At 46.6% G+C, this 14006-nt stretch overlaps 1 protein-coding gene across 1 annotated transcript in view; it reads left to right on the top strand.

The window, feature by feature from the left end:
- The window catches only part of LOC103606082 (follistatin-related protein 4), a gene marked incomplete at its 3' end in the record, with an annotated part of 108789 nt that extends 95082 nt beyond the window's left edge, over positions 1 to 13707 (top strand). Inside the window, exons 6-10 of the mRNA XM_008590679.1 lie at positions 5837 to 5998; positions 6378 to 6512; positions 7561 to 7587; positions 9615 to 9733; positions 13558 to 13707. Coding sequence (XP_008588901.1) covers positions 5837 to 5998; positions 6378 to 6512; positions 7561 to 7587; positions 9615 to 9733; positions 13558 to 13707 — 593 coding nt within the window. The remainder of the gene's footprint in view (positions 1 to 5836; positions 5999 to 6377; positions 6513 to 7560; positions 7588 to 9614; positions 9734 to 13557) is intronic.
- Between the last annotated feature and the right edge of the window lie 299 nt (positions 13708 to 14006).

Genomic DNA, 14006 nt, shown 5'->3' with positions numbered 1-14006 from the left:
ATGTTTCCCAAAGAAAATGGGCCTTTGTGCTGTGTATTCAAATGTTTTCACTTGAAGGTATTGCAAAATTTAAAAGAAAATGAAGGTTTGCCCAGGATATATTAATTTCAAATTATTTTTAGTGTGCAGATTAACACAAAAGGAAGATGGGAGATCAGGGTCAAAGAAAAACAGCTGGGTCTTTGTCACGTTGCTGGCAGAAAGTGGTGATCTTCACCTTGCCCTGACAGGGCCCCAGGAACTTCAGAGACCCCCATAGACGCCTCTTTGTCCTGGCAGGATGCTGGAACCAGAGCTGAGGAGCCAGTAGGAGCCACACAAGGATGGCTCTAACATCAAGTATGAACAACTCTGCACAGTGTTTTCAAGGAGAAAAATGGGGCATAGTTGGGTGAGAAGTTGGGTTTCAGAGGGGGGCTTTTTTTTTTTTTTCCAAGATGAGAGGATTTATGGCCAACAAGAAAGATCCAGTGGAAAGGGGGAATTCGACACAGGAGTGAGAGAGGTGTTGGCAACATCCATGACGGGGCAGAGTCTATGAGTGAGGCTGGGCATGACACAAGACTCAAAACTGGGTGTTTTTCTGGAGAAGGTGAGGGGAATGGTCTGGAAATGGCAACAAGGGCCAAGAAGGACACATGCCCACCCCCCACCCCCAACCCAGAGGCACAAAGAGAAAGGGGATGGCATCCTTAGGAGAAAGCCAGGTTTTTACTGGAGCAAGAAGGTGAGGGAACATTCCTAGAAGAGTCTGAGGACTTGGCAGATTTTGCTGATGAAAGAACATGAGTTCCAGAAGGCACAACGGAAGCTTGTGGGAGGAGGGGTACCCTAGAGGCCTAAGCTTCCTGTGGAAACTGACATGATCAGATAAAGAGCATGAGGAAGAGAGTCCTGGGGATCCTGCTGAGTAGAGGCAAGACGGGGGAGAAAGGGGTATTGGCAGTGGAGCCAGCAGAGGCTGAGGCCCCCTCTTCAGTCCTACAGACAGAGGGATGGAGCCCAGAGGAGAAGATGTCTTACCCCCAGGATGTCCTCAGCTCAAGGAGACCTCAAGACCAGCAGAGGGTGCCTCTCACTCCGAGCGAAGGGGTATTGGCAGTGGAGCCAGCAGAGGCTGAGGCCCCCTCTTCAGTCCTACAGACAGAGAGATGGAGCCCAGAGGAGAAGATGTCTTACCCCCAGGATGTCCTCAGCTCAAGGAGACCTCAAGACCAGCAGAGGGTGCCTCTCACTCCGAGCGTGCGTGAGCTGGCTTTTAACCCCTGCCCATGGAGACTCAGGGGTCTTGCATGAAGTCATGTGTTTTTAAGTGAGTAATTCATTCCACACACTTGACTTTCAGTCATTTCATTTTGTTCTAGAACATTGTCACATACTATGGTTCAGATTGAGCCCTGACTTGGTCTGAGAGAGCTTCCAAATCAGAACTGACACAGAGCCTCACCTGGAACCTGTTAGGTAGATGCAAATTCTGCAGCCCCATCCCTGACCTATGGAATCAGACACTGTGGGGGTAGGCCTAGCATCATGTTTTACCAAGTCCCTCCTTGGGTCCGCAGGCTTCCTATCAGAGGTCAGGACTGAGACAAAGGCCATTCTTCAACACCAGTGATGGACGCTGGTGAAGACCTCAGTGAGATCAGTCCACAAACCATCAGCCCATTCCTTGAGTTCCCAGTTCACTGGACCAGACCACCACCAATAAAAGGACAGGCACTGCACCAGGAAGTAACTCCTGTGTGAGGTGGAAAGAGAGGAGCCTGCTCTCTATTCTGTTAAGTTTTCCAGGACTGCTGTCCACATGCCCCCAAAGCTCCCTCGGGAGCAATTCTCACATTTGCAGGTAATTTTTGAATCACCTTCCCCAGACAGAAAGCTCCATGAGGGCAGGAACTGAGGCTATCTTATTCACTGCTGTGTCCACCATGCCTGACATGTGGCTGCCATTTAATAAATGTTGGCTGCACAATATTGAATTGACAGAGCTTTGTAAAATCCATCAAGGTCATCGATATGGTGCCAGACTCAAGTGGGACCTCTTTCAGCCCTCCCCCACCCCCATTTTGCAACATTTAATATGGTAATACTTTGTAATAGCTGGTTTAGCAAAGTGACAGTTACAACCCTTCTTTATCAAAATTTCCTCATTTTTTTCTTCTAAATAATTTTCAGAATTGTTTTGTCAAGCCCCTGCCAATTGATTTTAATTGGAATTAAATTAAATGTATGGCTTAATTTGGAGTATCTTGTCTCTTAACAATAGTAAGTCTTCCTATCCAGGAACATCTCTCTCCAATTATTCATGTCTCTTTTTATGTCAACAGTGAGATTTTATAGTTTTCTTCATTTAGGCCTATTATATTTTCTGTCTGGTTATGGCTGGTACGTGAGTAAGCTATTAATTTTGTATATTTTGTTACTTGCCTCTTTACTATACTCACTCATTAATCCTTTTTACTTTTGTGGTTTGTTACCTGAAGGATATCTCACATATCATTTTTCTCCATCTTTTTAACATTTGTACCTCTCATTTCTTGCCTTCTGTTGAGAACATCCAGCACGATGTGAGAGTCTGATATGGCCTCCTTTCCTTTTTCCTTTTTCTTTTTTTCCTGATTTAGTGCTTCACCACTTTAAAAGGAATGGTGCTATTTCCTATTTTTATAGAGATATTCTTCACTGTAGGAAGAAAATATAATTCTGTTCCTATTTTATTGAGGTTTTTCCCCCAAGAAATTGATTTTGGATTTTTTTCAAGGTCCCTTTCGGTTTCTAGCAAGAGAATCAAATGGTTTTTCTTTTTGACTGTCTTTGACTTTGGGTATGATTAATTACAGATTTCCCAATAGTTAGCCATCGAAACATATTATATTTGGTCACAGTATGTTCTTTTTATACCATTCTAGATTTGATTTGGGAATGTTTTACTTGGGATTTTGGTATATCTAGCTCTAAATGATATAGGTTTGTAGTCGTCTCTTTTGTTCTCTGTTCAGGTTTTGGTGTGCAGGATATGCTAACTTCATGATGTAATTTGGAACATCTTCCCTGTTCTATGCTCTAAGAATTACCCATTTCTTAAATGTGCAAAGGGACTCTCTTATAAAACTAATCAGTGTGTTTTGGGGTTAGTAGCACTTTAAAATTTTTATTTTTTATTTTATTGATTATGCATATTCATGAGTACAAAGCTGACCATCACCACCTGTACCCAAGATGTGATGATGAGACCAATACAATCAGCATGATCATTACCACAAATTGCAATTATTCCCCGTGTCCCCCACCCAACCTCTCCCCAACCTCCCTCCTGCTCCCCCTCTACCGCCAGCGACCCTAGGTATGTTCTCTCCCTCTGCAAGTCCAAATATTCTCTTCTTAATTCAATGTTGGTACTTTCAAGTTTCCTTTTAAATGATCCATTTCACTGAGATTTTCATATTTATTACCCATAATTGAATATAGTGTTCTCTCATGTTTTTCCTCTATGTGTTCTTTCTCTATTTTTTTCATTGATCAAACTTGCCAGAGATGTGGCTATTTTACTGGTTTTTACAAACAGCCAGCTCTTAGATTTATTTATCAGTTCTATTATTTTTCGGCTTTCTGGTTGATTCATTTATTTCTGCTTCTGTCTCTATTCCTTCTTCTCCCACTTTCTTCAGGTTTACTTTGTGGTTGCCAGGCAGGCTTGTATAAATAGATGGGTGTCTAGCAAGAGGCCAAGTTTATTAACCGCCAGGTCCTGGCTACCCTTTCCAGAACTCTGGTTGCTCCACCATCTTCTCCAGCTGCCTTCCAGCCCCGTGCTTCTGGGCCCCCACACTCTACCTCTGTGCTCTTGAATTATAACCTCCTGACCGAAATTCTATTCGACTATCTATTCAACTTGAACTCCATTCCTCCCTCTACCAAAGGCAGGGTGTTGGGAAGTTTCTTTCTTTCCTCTTTGAACAAAGGGGGGTCAGAGGAGAGATATGCATTTATGTTCTAAAAGGTCCTCTGTGTGTCTCAGCCAGGGCCCATTTACTCCTGCACCCCCAGTGGCCTGATCTGTCATGAAGCCTTTCTGCCACACCGTAGGACTCTCCCCCAGAACTTCCAGCAAAGAGAAACTGAAGAAATGACTCCAATTTTATTGTTCATGGGTCTCTACAGTTTGGCATAGGGTGCTCCGAGCTCATGCTATCAAAACAGCTCTGGCCCAGCAGAGGGGTGGGATCACATCCCTTCCTGGTTGCACCAGAGTCAACCAAGGAAAGACTTGAAAGTCAGACTAAGTTGATCAAATTGTTAGCAGCACCCTGAGGAATTCTGACAGTTTCAGAGCCCATTTCTCACAATGAAGCAATGGAGTTCTTCTTTTGTCCTCTGCCCACCCACACACAGATCACTAGGATTCTCCCACCTTGCTCAGGTCCTGGGGTCGACACCCTTGCCTCCTTCTATGTAAGGGTGTATATAATGTGTTCTACACTCTGGTCACAAGGAAAATCATCTCTCTTCTAAAGTACCGGCTGCATTCTTTTATTAGACAATAAAAGCTTCCAGATAACTTTAGGAAAATGTAGTTCTCCACTTCAGGAAGGGTCCATCTGCCCCTTTCCAAAAATGTATGATATTGTTGTTTGGTTTAGTTTAGTATGTTTACAGTAAGCTTCTGTAAAACTTTTTCTGAAGTATATACAGATGGTCCCTGACTGTACAATGGTTTGAAAGTGGTTCAAATTTTGCATTTTGATCTTTCCCCAGGCTAATGATATGCAGGACAATACTCTTCTTGTGATGCTGAGCAGTGGCAGCAAGCCATTCTGTTTTTCACTTTCAGTACAGTACTCAATCAATTACTGAGATAGTCAACATTTTATTATAAAATAGGCTTTGTGTTAAATGATTTTGCCTAATTGTAGGCTAATGTAAGTGTTCTGAGCACCTCTAAGGTAGGCTAGGCTAAGCTATGATGTTTGGTAGGTTAGGTGTATTAAATGCATTTTCGACTTAAACTGTATTTTCAACTTATGATAGGTTTATTGGGAGGAACATTATCCTATCGTAAGTCAAGGAGCATCTGTTGAGTAAAATGTATTGATAAGTAAGAGCCCTTAATTTCATTGAAAGTGCTGTTTATTTTACTTTCTGGGCCCAGAGCTAGAGGTAGGAGGGAAGATCTTCTAGGCAGTCTTTTCTTCTTCCATGTACCTCCCCCAGCCAGCCTGTGTAAGAAGGGCCAGAGCTCTGCAGAGGGGGCCAGAGCCTTGCCCAGCCATGCTCATCTGGCGAGCGGGCCGGGTTACACCCCAGCCCGTACTTGATTTCCAGGACCCATAGCTGAGTCACTCCAGAGCCAAGGAGGGCACCCCTGGCCTTTCCTCCATGTCCCAGGAGTTGGGAAGTGGAGAAATAAAAGTGACCCACTGGAAAACCAATGGACTTCTCCAGAACAGTGATGTAATTAGTAGTTCTGCCAGTCAGAGCCCATAAGTGCTTTGTGAAGCATTTCCTGCAAGAAAGTAAGTCCCTATGCAATGGCTTTGTGATAACAGAAACAATATATCTGCATTTTATTCATTCAGAAATAAGTTTCGGTGGCTGTTGCTCTTCCCATGTAGCAGCTGAACACATTAAAATTTGGATGTCCTTCTGATCATATTTAGAATAACGATGACAGCCCTGAGTTACAGGGTTTACAGCCCTTTCTTTTAGAGCTTCAGTTGCTGAACAGGATGGTAAGCCAGTTGAGAAGAGGACTCCAGAATCATCTCTGGGGTTCACCCCTCTGGAGCAGGGTCTCAGAGTTGGGCCTTCTCTTACCAGCCCTGACTCTTGCCCACAGTGCCACCAGTCATCCGCGTCCATCCGGAGACCCAGGCACAGGAGCCTGGGGTGGCGGCCAGCCTGAGGTGCCACGCAGAGGGCATTCCCATGCCCCGAATCACTTGGCTGAAAAACGGCATGGATGTCTCAACCCAGATGTCTAAACAGCTCTCCCTTTTGGGTAAGAACTGCCCTGTGTCTATGTGATATTCCCATCCGGTTCAAGCTGAAACTCACCCCAGAAATGGAAATGAGAGGTGTAATTCACCTAGGAGTGAACAGATGTCTCACCAAATTTTCTGACACTTGGGTGCACACTGGTCTTGCAGACTTTCTGAGAGTAATAATAAGAAACTGTCATGTGGGTTCAGATCACACTCAGTTAATTTCAGCTGCCAACCCTTCCTAGGCGTATTATCAGGGATTTGGGCTTCCTCAGCCCTGCTCAAGGGCTGTGTTTTTAACCCCAACACTCTCAATAGCCCCAGGAAGGGACTAGGGAGAAAATGAGGGGACATTTCCAGCTAAGCAGGCCACTCCGAGCACTGTCTTTTCTGCAGCCAATGGGAGTGAACTCCGCATCAGCAGTGTTCGGTATGAAGATACAGGGGCGTACACCTGCATTGCCAAAAATGAAGTGGGCGTGGATGAAGACATCTCCTCGCTCTTCATTGAAGACTCAGCTAGAAAGACCCGTGAGTCCAGTCTTGGCTTTAAGCTCCTTTCTGAGCTGGTTGGGGGGTGTTGAGTGGCAAGGGAGGGCACCAGTTGACCAGGGCCACAGCCACCTGTCATGAGCCCCAGAAGACAGGGTAAACCTTCTGTGCATAAAGCTGGGATCAGAGAGTGCCAGAGGTGAGCAGACCTTCCCTGGAAACAGACAGGGAAACTCTGGACAGCAGACAGAACTCAGGAGCACAAGGAAGCACAAATATCCCAGCCCCAGTTCTGCAGCCTACTTGCTGTGTGCCTGGAACCCCTGCCCACCATCCCCAAAATCCTCTATAGTAGGCACCTGGTACTGCCATCCCACAGTGGCCCAGGAACTGGCCTGTGCATACATGCACACCATTGGGAGTGCAGTGGCCTTTACTCCAGGGATCACAACCCACCTGGTGTGCTAAGTGTGCTCTCCCCATAGCCACTGCTCCCCAAGGGGCCTGCAGGTGTGACTTCATGGCCATGGGTGTTGATCACAACCAAATACTCCAAGCTAAGTTTTCATCACCAGAGGAGACAGTCAGAAGTATTTCACATGATCTTCCTAAGAGAATCCTACTTGAAAATCAGATCTCCTGGAAGTTATCCAGGAAATCTGGGAGAGATGATGTTCACTCTTTATCATCGACAGAATGTGGGGAACCCCATTAGCTTCTGTGATCCTGGGACCTGATTTCAAGAATTCATTTAGAAATCAATAGGGTCCTGAGACTTGGAAGTATTTGCTCATGTCCAGAGGTCCCCCCAGGTACTCTGCTGGATAAGTGAGTGGTGCAGATTCTATCAAATGGACTAGGGGCCAGTATGTTCACAAATGGGGTCCTGAGACTTGGAAGTATTTGCTCATGTCCAGAGGTCCCCCCAGGTACTCTGCTGGATCAGTGAGTGGTGCAGATTCTATCAAATGGACTAGGGGCCAGTATGTTCACAAATAAAGTCGCTACAGTGAAGATCTAACATTGCTTCTCTCTTTTTTCCCTCCTTCAATCACCTTACTGCTCTCTTAATTCTCAACTGCTGCAGTTGCAAACATTCTGTGGCGAGAGGAAGGTACCAAGCTTCATTATTGTGTCATGCCTGTTGTCACGTGTGTTTGTGGTCCATGTGGGCCATCTTTCCATGAGATGCCATCAGCTTTTGCAGACACCAAGCAGTCCCTACAAGCAGGGCCCACATGCCAAAATGGATGGGAAGGGGGAGGTCAATGTCAAACTCAAGTGCAACACACACTGAATCAAATTAAAAATCTATTAGTGTCTTTAATGGCAAACTTAAAAATGCAAAGTTTCCATTTAGAGCCACTTGTAGCCTCCGCTGAAGCAGACCACTTGGCAAGCATTCACAGTCAGATCTGGGCTTTGTACTCTTTTCCACTAGCTGATATTGGTGTTAGGTTTAGCGCTTTGCTTATCTTGTGCTGTTTTAAAAAGACCCAGAAAAAGATGTAGATCTCTATTGGATAGCAGCTGTAACTTAGGTATGCTTTGATTGAGGAAATGTTGAAGAAAGAAGGCTACTATGATTTCTGTAAATGTATGTTTTTAAATGTATAGATTTTTTAAAATACACTTTATCAAGTAAATCTTTAGATATTTACCATATTTCATATGGTACTAGCTCCAGACACCCAGATGCCGTGGAGCTGACACAGCAAGTGGCGAGCTTCATCTGGCTCTCAAGGGACAGGCTGCCCCTCACCCCATCGGGAGCTGTGGGAGCTACACTGGCTACTCAGAGGCGTCAGCAGCTTCTGAGAGGTTGGGTGCCAGCTGCTCCTGCAGTGGCAGAAGCCCCCTGCCTGGAGCCCCTGTCGGCACAGCGCTGGAGGCAGTGGAGGTTATGTTACAGAGGCAGGACCTCCTTCATACCAGGGGCCACTGGTACTAATGCCTCCCACGGGCCAACAGCCCAAGGCCCAGAAAACTGCCTGCAGAGTCATTGGAAGGAAGTGAAATGGTGATTCCTATTTCCCTGTTTTATCATTTTCTAACTCACTAAAAACTTACCCAGATAGTCCATTAAACCAGTATGACAGTTTTCTCAGCATTCTAGGAGAGAGAGTTTTCAGTATATTTAATTTTCTTATAATTTATAGAAATCTTAATGTTCTAGCTTTAAAAGAAATGAAAAGAAGGAAGGAGAGGGGAGAGAGAAAGAAAGAAGGAGGGGGAGAAGGGAGAAGCAGAGGGAGGGGAACTACTTTTGTGCTATGTTTCCCTTTCATGGAGTGATGGAGTGAGGCACGGAGGCCAGGAGGCAGGGCTCAGGGTCTAACCCAGCTCTGGCACAAAAACAGGTAGCCCCAGCCAAGCCCCTTCCCATCCTTGGACCTCAGTTTCCCTGTCTTTAAAACAAGGAGGCTAAACGAGCCACCCCTTTCTCTGAGTGCCTAAGTAGGTCTTCCTCCAGGTGGGCATGATCTGGGTGTGGGCTCTGTTGCCTGGCATGGGCTGCCACAGAGTAACTAGTGGGGCAGAAAGGGAAGCAAGCTCTCTGGAAGGAGGGAATGGCATGCAGACAGGCCAGGACTAAGTTTGGGCAAAGGAGGACCAGTCACAGCATTCTTAGGACCCCTCATTCCAAGGAGTGATGCTGTACATAAATGTGTTTAAAAAATAAAAGCCTTTTTTTTTTGGCATCATCTGATCCATTCTGATTTGCCTCTCAGAGAAGAGTCCTGAGCTGAAGATATATAATCAACAGTGAACAACCAAGGGACGTTTTTCCTTTTAGAACAGGAAAGGTGAAATGTATGTCAAAGCCAAGACTGTCTTTTATTTGAAAATGTGTGGGTGGCCAACCTAGATGACTTCAGGCAGCTGTGTGTTTGGGAGGACAGCCTGGGGACTGCAGAGCCCAAGATGTACATTATTGATTCACAGGCCTTGGGGCATTTTCTCCAACCATCAAGCAGAGGGCTTTGAGCTGGCTGCTCACCTTCTCACCCAGGATTTGCATTTTGTGCCTGCACCAGATGCATCCAAACTGCTGGCTGTTGTGTGCTCAGTGTTGCATGTGACCCTGCCTGGGGGCCGACTGCAGGGAGGGTGTGACCTATCCATGTTTGCTCCTGTCAGGCCTCAGTGTGGGAAACATGTTCTACGTCTTCTCCGACAATGGCATCATCGTCATTCACCCCGTGGACTGTGAGATCCAGCGGCATCTCAAACCCACTGAGAAGATTTTCATGAGCTATGTAAGTTTCTGTGCCTGGGGCAGCTTCTACATCACACAGACAAAATCCTAAAAGTCAGTCTTCAACCTGGTGTGCCCTTTGATTTCTTAAATTCCATTTGCTAAATAGGTGTGGTTCCAAGGCTAAGGGAGGAACATAGGCTGAGAGTTAAACTCTCATTCCTCCATCCGGCAGCCACTTCTATACACCGAGCCCTAGGTGAGGCCGGGGGCTACAGATGGTCCTGGCCTCCAGAAGTTCACAGTCGAATGATGGAGACAGCCATGTGAACAGACACCTGCCAAACAGGGGTTCCCTCAGTGGCTGTTGAGGGAACCCCTCAACAGGGGTTCCAAACAGGGGTTCAAAACTGCTGGCTGTTGTGTGCTCAGTCTTGCATGTGACCCTGCCTGGGGGCCGAATGCTGAGGGAACCAGGGGAGACAGCATGAAAACATGTAAGTGCCCAGAGTGTCAGAGGTGCTGTGAACAAAGTGTGAGGCCAGGTAGACAGTGACATTGTAACATGCTGAGGCGGCAGACCCAGGAGAGCCCCTCCAGACCCACTGTCACGAGGCCTCCCTCAGGGCTGTGCCTCCCACAGTAGGCCTCTGTCCCTCTGGTGTATGTCTCATGAGGCCTTGTGGGATACCCTAAGCTTCTTGAGGATAGGACAATGGCATTGAATCCAAAAGGGTCATCTAAAATCCCCAGATGGCCTCCCCTTGAAGATACGCATGGTGTGTCCTCAATCATGCACAATAAATGAACCGGCGAGTAGTGATGAGCTTGCAGCCATGGAGGAAGTGGGCTTGGCCACGCAAGTCCCTCAAACGAGTCTGCTGCACTGCTGTTCTGGCTTTTGGTGTATCTCAGGCTGTTGCATTTCTCACATTTGTCACTTGGGAACAGCTGTTTTCCAGGATATTTCATTTGAATTAATTATTTTTTAGAAGTGTTACCTCCAATGAATTTTCCTTCCGTGTAACAACCATGAAACCAATTAGAAAAAGTGGTCCTAGTTAATTTCTAGCAATTGGGTTTAAATAACTGCACTCCATCATATTAGCGCTAATTTCTCATATATTTACAATAACCTAACCTGTAGCTTGGAGGAAATCTCTCAAATACTAACCAGGACTCAATTTTCCTGGATAAGAAGCTGGAACAAGACACAGTGAGAGAGTCCTGAAAGTGTGTCAGGCAACACAAGACCAGGGTGAGCTGTGGAACAACCCCACATAAGTTTTTGCATCTAGAAAATGCCCAGACACCTCACAGGAAGTTACAATGGGTAGGAGGTCAGTGTGTCTTCTCTCGGGCCTCTGTGCTGGACTGGACGTCCACAGGGTCCAGCAGGAAGCAGTGTGATGCAGTAGATCAGGGCACAGGCTTCGGTGTCTGCAGACCTGGGTTCAAACCCCACCTCTGTCACTCAGTAGGCTAAGTGGCTTTAGAAAAGTTACTTGACCCCTCGAAGCCTCAGTTTTCTCATATGAAAATGGGGGTATTGTGAGGATTAAATATGATAACAGAGAGGGGCAAGGGTAGAAGGAGAGAGACAAGTTTCAGAGCTATTGTAGTCATCTGGGAGAGCAACAGGGGTAGAGATGGAAAGTAGATTAATTCAGAGATTTAAGTAGGTTCGGGAACCCTTGGTGACTTATTAGTGGTGAGCTGGATGGGAGAAGGAAGACTCAAAGGTGGTGTTCATGCTCTGGACCTAGCTGACTGGATGGTGATGGGGACCCAGAAGGAGGAGCAGGTGTGGAGGAGAAGAGCAGTTCAGGTGTGGATGGCTGAGCATGATGCAGCCGTGAGAGAACCAAGGAGGAGCTGGAGAAGGTTCTGACCTAAAGACATAGATCTGGGCGCCATCAGCATATGAGCGTTGGCTAAAGCCAAGGGGACAGACAGGGGGTGTGCAAGTGATTTTAGATGGGCATCTAGAACAGAGCCCTAGGTCATCAACAGTTCAGGGACAGGCAGACTAAGAGGAACCACAAAGAAGATTGAAACAGAGTTGTTCTGTCATGAGGAAAAAACTATGATAATATGCATTATGGAAGACAGGGAAATGGAGGTCCCCCTTTTCACTCATTTACTCATTCAACAAACATATTTTAAGCACCAGCTCTGTGCCAGGCACTGTACTAGGTGCTAAGGATGTAGCAGTGAGCAAAAGAGCCTGCTCTCAGGGAACTTACAACATAGGAAAGGAAGAAAGACTGTGCATAGGTAGGCCAACAAACGTGCAAGGTGGTAAATGAGAGATGGAGCAAGGTGACAGAGGAAGGAGTGCTAGGGTGCTAGCCTAGATGCGGTCTGAGAAGGCCTCTCGGTGGAAGAAAGACTGTGCATAGGTAGGCCAACAAACGTGCAAGGTGGTAAATGAGAGATGGAGCGAGGTGACAGAGGAAGGAGTGCTAGGGTGCTAGCCTAGATGCGGTCTGAGAAGGCCTCTCAGCAGGATGACACCTAAGCAGAGACCTGAAGGAAACAAGGGAATAAACCATATAAATATCTGGGGAAGAGCATTCCGGCAACAGGAACAGCCAATGCGAAGGCCCTGGTGCAGGCGGCGTGACTGAAGAACGGCTAGCCTTGTGCGTGGCGTGGGGTGTGTAAGAGAAAAGCAGGGGCCAGAAGGTGGAGGGCCTGTGGGCTTCGGGAAAGACTCTGGTTTTACTCTGAGCAAGAAAGAATGTTCTCAACAGGGAGGGGCAAGAAAAGAATCACATGATCTGACTTCCACTTTACAATGATCCCTGCGATTGCCGTGTCAAGAATGGGTTAGGGAAGGCTGGGGTGGAATCACGGAGCACGATCTTGACGCTATGGCAGCTACATGGGTGACGGGTAACATGGCTTGAGCCAGGGTGAAAGTGCAGAAGCAGTAAGAAAGAATCTAATTCTAGATATATTTTGGAAGTAAAGCAGAAATGATTTGTGATGCATTGGATGGGGACTGAGGGTAGGGGGAGAAGCAGAGGAGTCAAGCATGACCTCTACATTTATGGTCTAAAGGAGTAAAACAGTGGAGCAGCCAGTTTTCAAGTGGAATGAGCAGGATTGGGAGGTAAAATTAAGAGCTGGTTTTGGAGATGTAAGTTTGACGTGCACATTAAACATCCAGGTAGGGCTAGGCAGCTGGCTATTTAAGTCTGGGTTGGGGGAAGAGTCCCGAGCTAAAGATATAAATTTGTGAGTTGCAAGCATATGGACTGTTTATAAAACCATAGGTTTCAATGAGATTAACAAGAGAGTGGATTTTAGAGAAGGAAAGAAATCGAGGAGTGAACCCTGGGCTCCCCAACATACAGAGATCAGCAAACTGAGCAGAATCCACCAATAAAGAGGGATCAGCCACTGAGGCAGGATGGAGGGAGGGGAACCAAGAAATAGTAAACACCGTCAGATGATGGCCCAGGTTCAAATAAAATGATGACGGAGGTTTAATTTCATATGGACCTTGGAGGGAACCGTGTCAGCTGTGTGGTGAGGACTAAGGCCAGAGGGTTAAGGAGTGTGCAAGACGTGAGGAAATGGAGGAACAGTGCAGGCAGCTCTCTCAGAAGCTGGTCACATGGCAGGGACGAGGAGAGGAGGAGGTCGCACAGAAGAGTGGAAGACTGGACCTGGAAGCTGCTGACCAAGAGGACGCAAACGGTGTTATATCCTCAGGGGGCAGTTGGTGATGTGGGAGGGTTTGTGTGCCACATTCTGTGGATCCCAAGAATTCTGAGAGAGGGAGGAAAGGGACACAGGAGGGTCTGGGAGAGGGAATCCAGAGATGTTGGGAGGAAAGAGGATTAAGGAGATCTATGGCACCTGTCTCTTTTATAGGAAGAAATCTGTCCTCAAGGGGGAGGAGATGCCACTCAGCCATGCCAGTGGGCATCCGCAGTCAACGTCAGGAACCGGTACATCTACGTGGCCCAGCCAGCACTGAGCAGACTCCTTGTGGTCGACGTTCAAGCCCAGAAAGTCCTACAGGTACACCTCTTTAAAGGAGTGAGGAAGATTTCACATTCTGGGGCGCAGCCTGCACATACTCTATGCTTTCTGCACACTCCCCAGCTCCTGTGAGAGGTAGTCAGACTGGAGGGAAAAGAAAAGGTTCATGTGTAGTTACTCATTGCATATTTATGGTCTACTGTGTGCCAAGCACTGTTCTAGGTGTGTGGGAACAGCCATTTACTCATTGCATATTTATGGTCTACTGTGTGCCAAGCACTGTTCTAGGTGTGTGGGAACAGGTGAATAGACACTGAAGTCCCTAGAACTTATGTTCT

Source organism: Galeopterus variegatus, unplaced genomic scaffold (genome assembly GCF_000696425.1).
Source record: "Galeopterus variegatus unplaced genomic scaffold, G_variegatus-3.0.2 Scaffold6271, whole genome shotgun sequence".
Lineage (NCBI taxonomy): Eukaryota > Metazoa > Chordata > Mammalia > Dermoptera > Cynocephalidae > Galeopterus > Galeopterus variegatus.
This window is presented reverse-complemented; position numbering and strand designations above follow the sequence as displayed.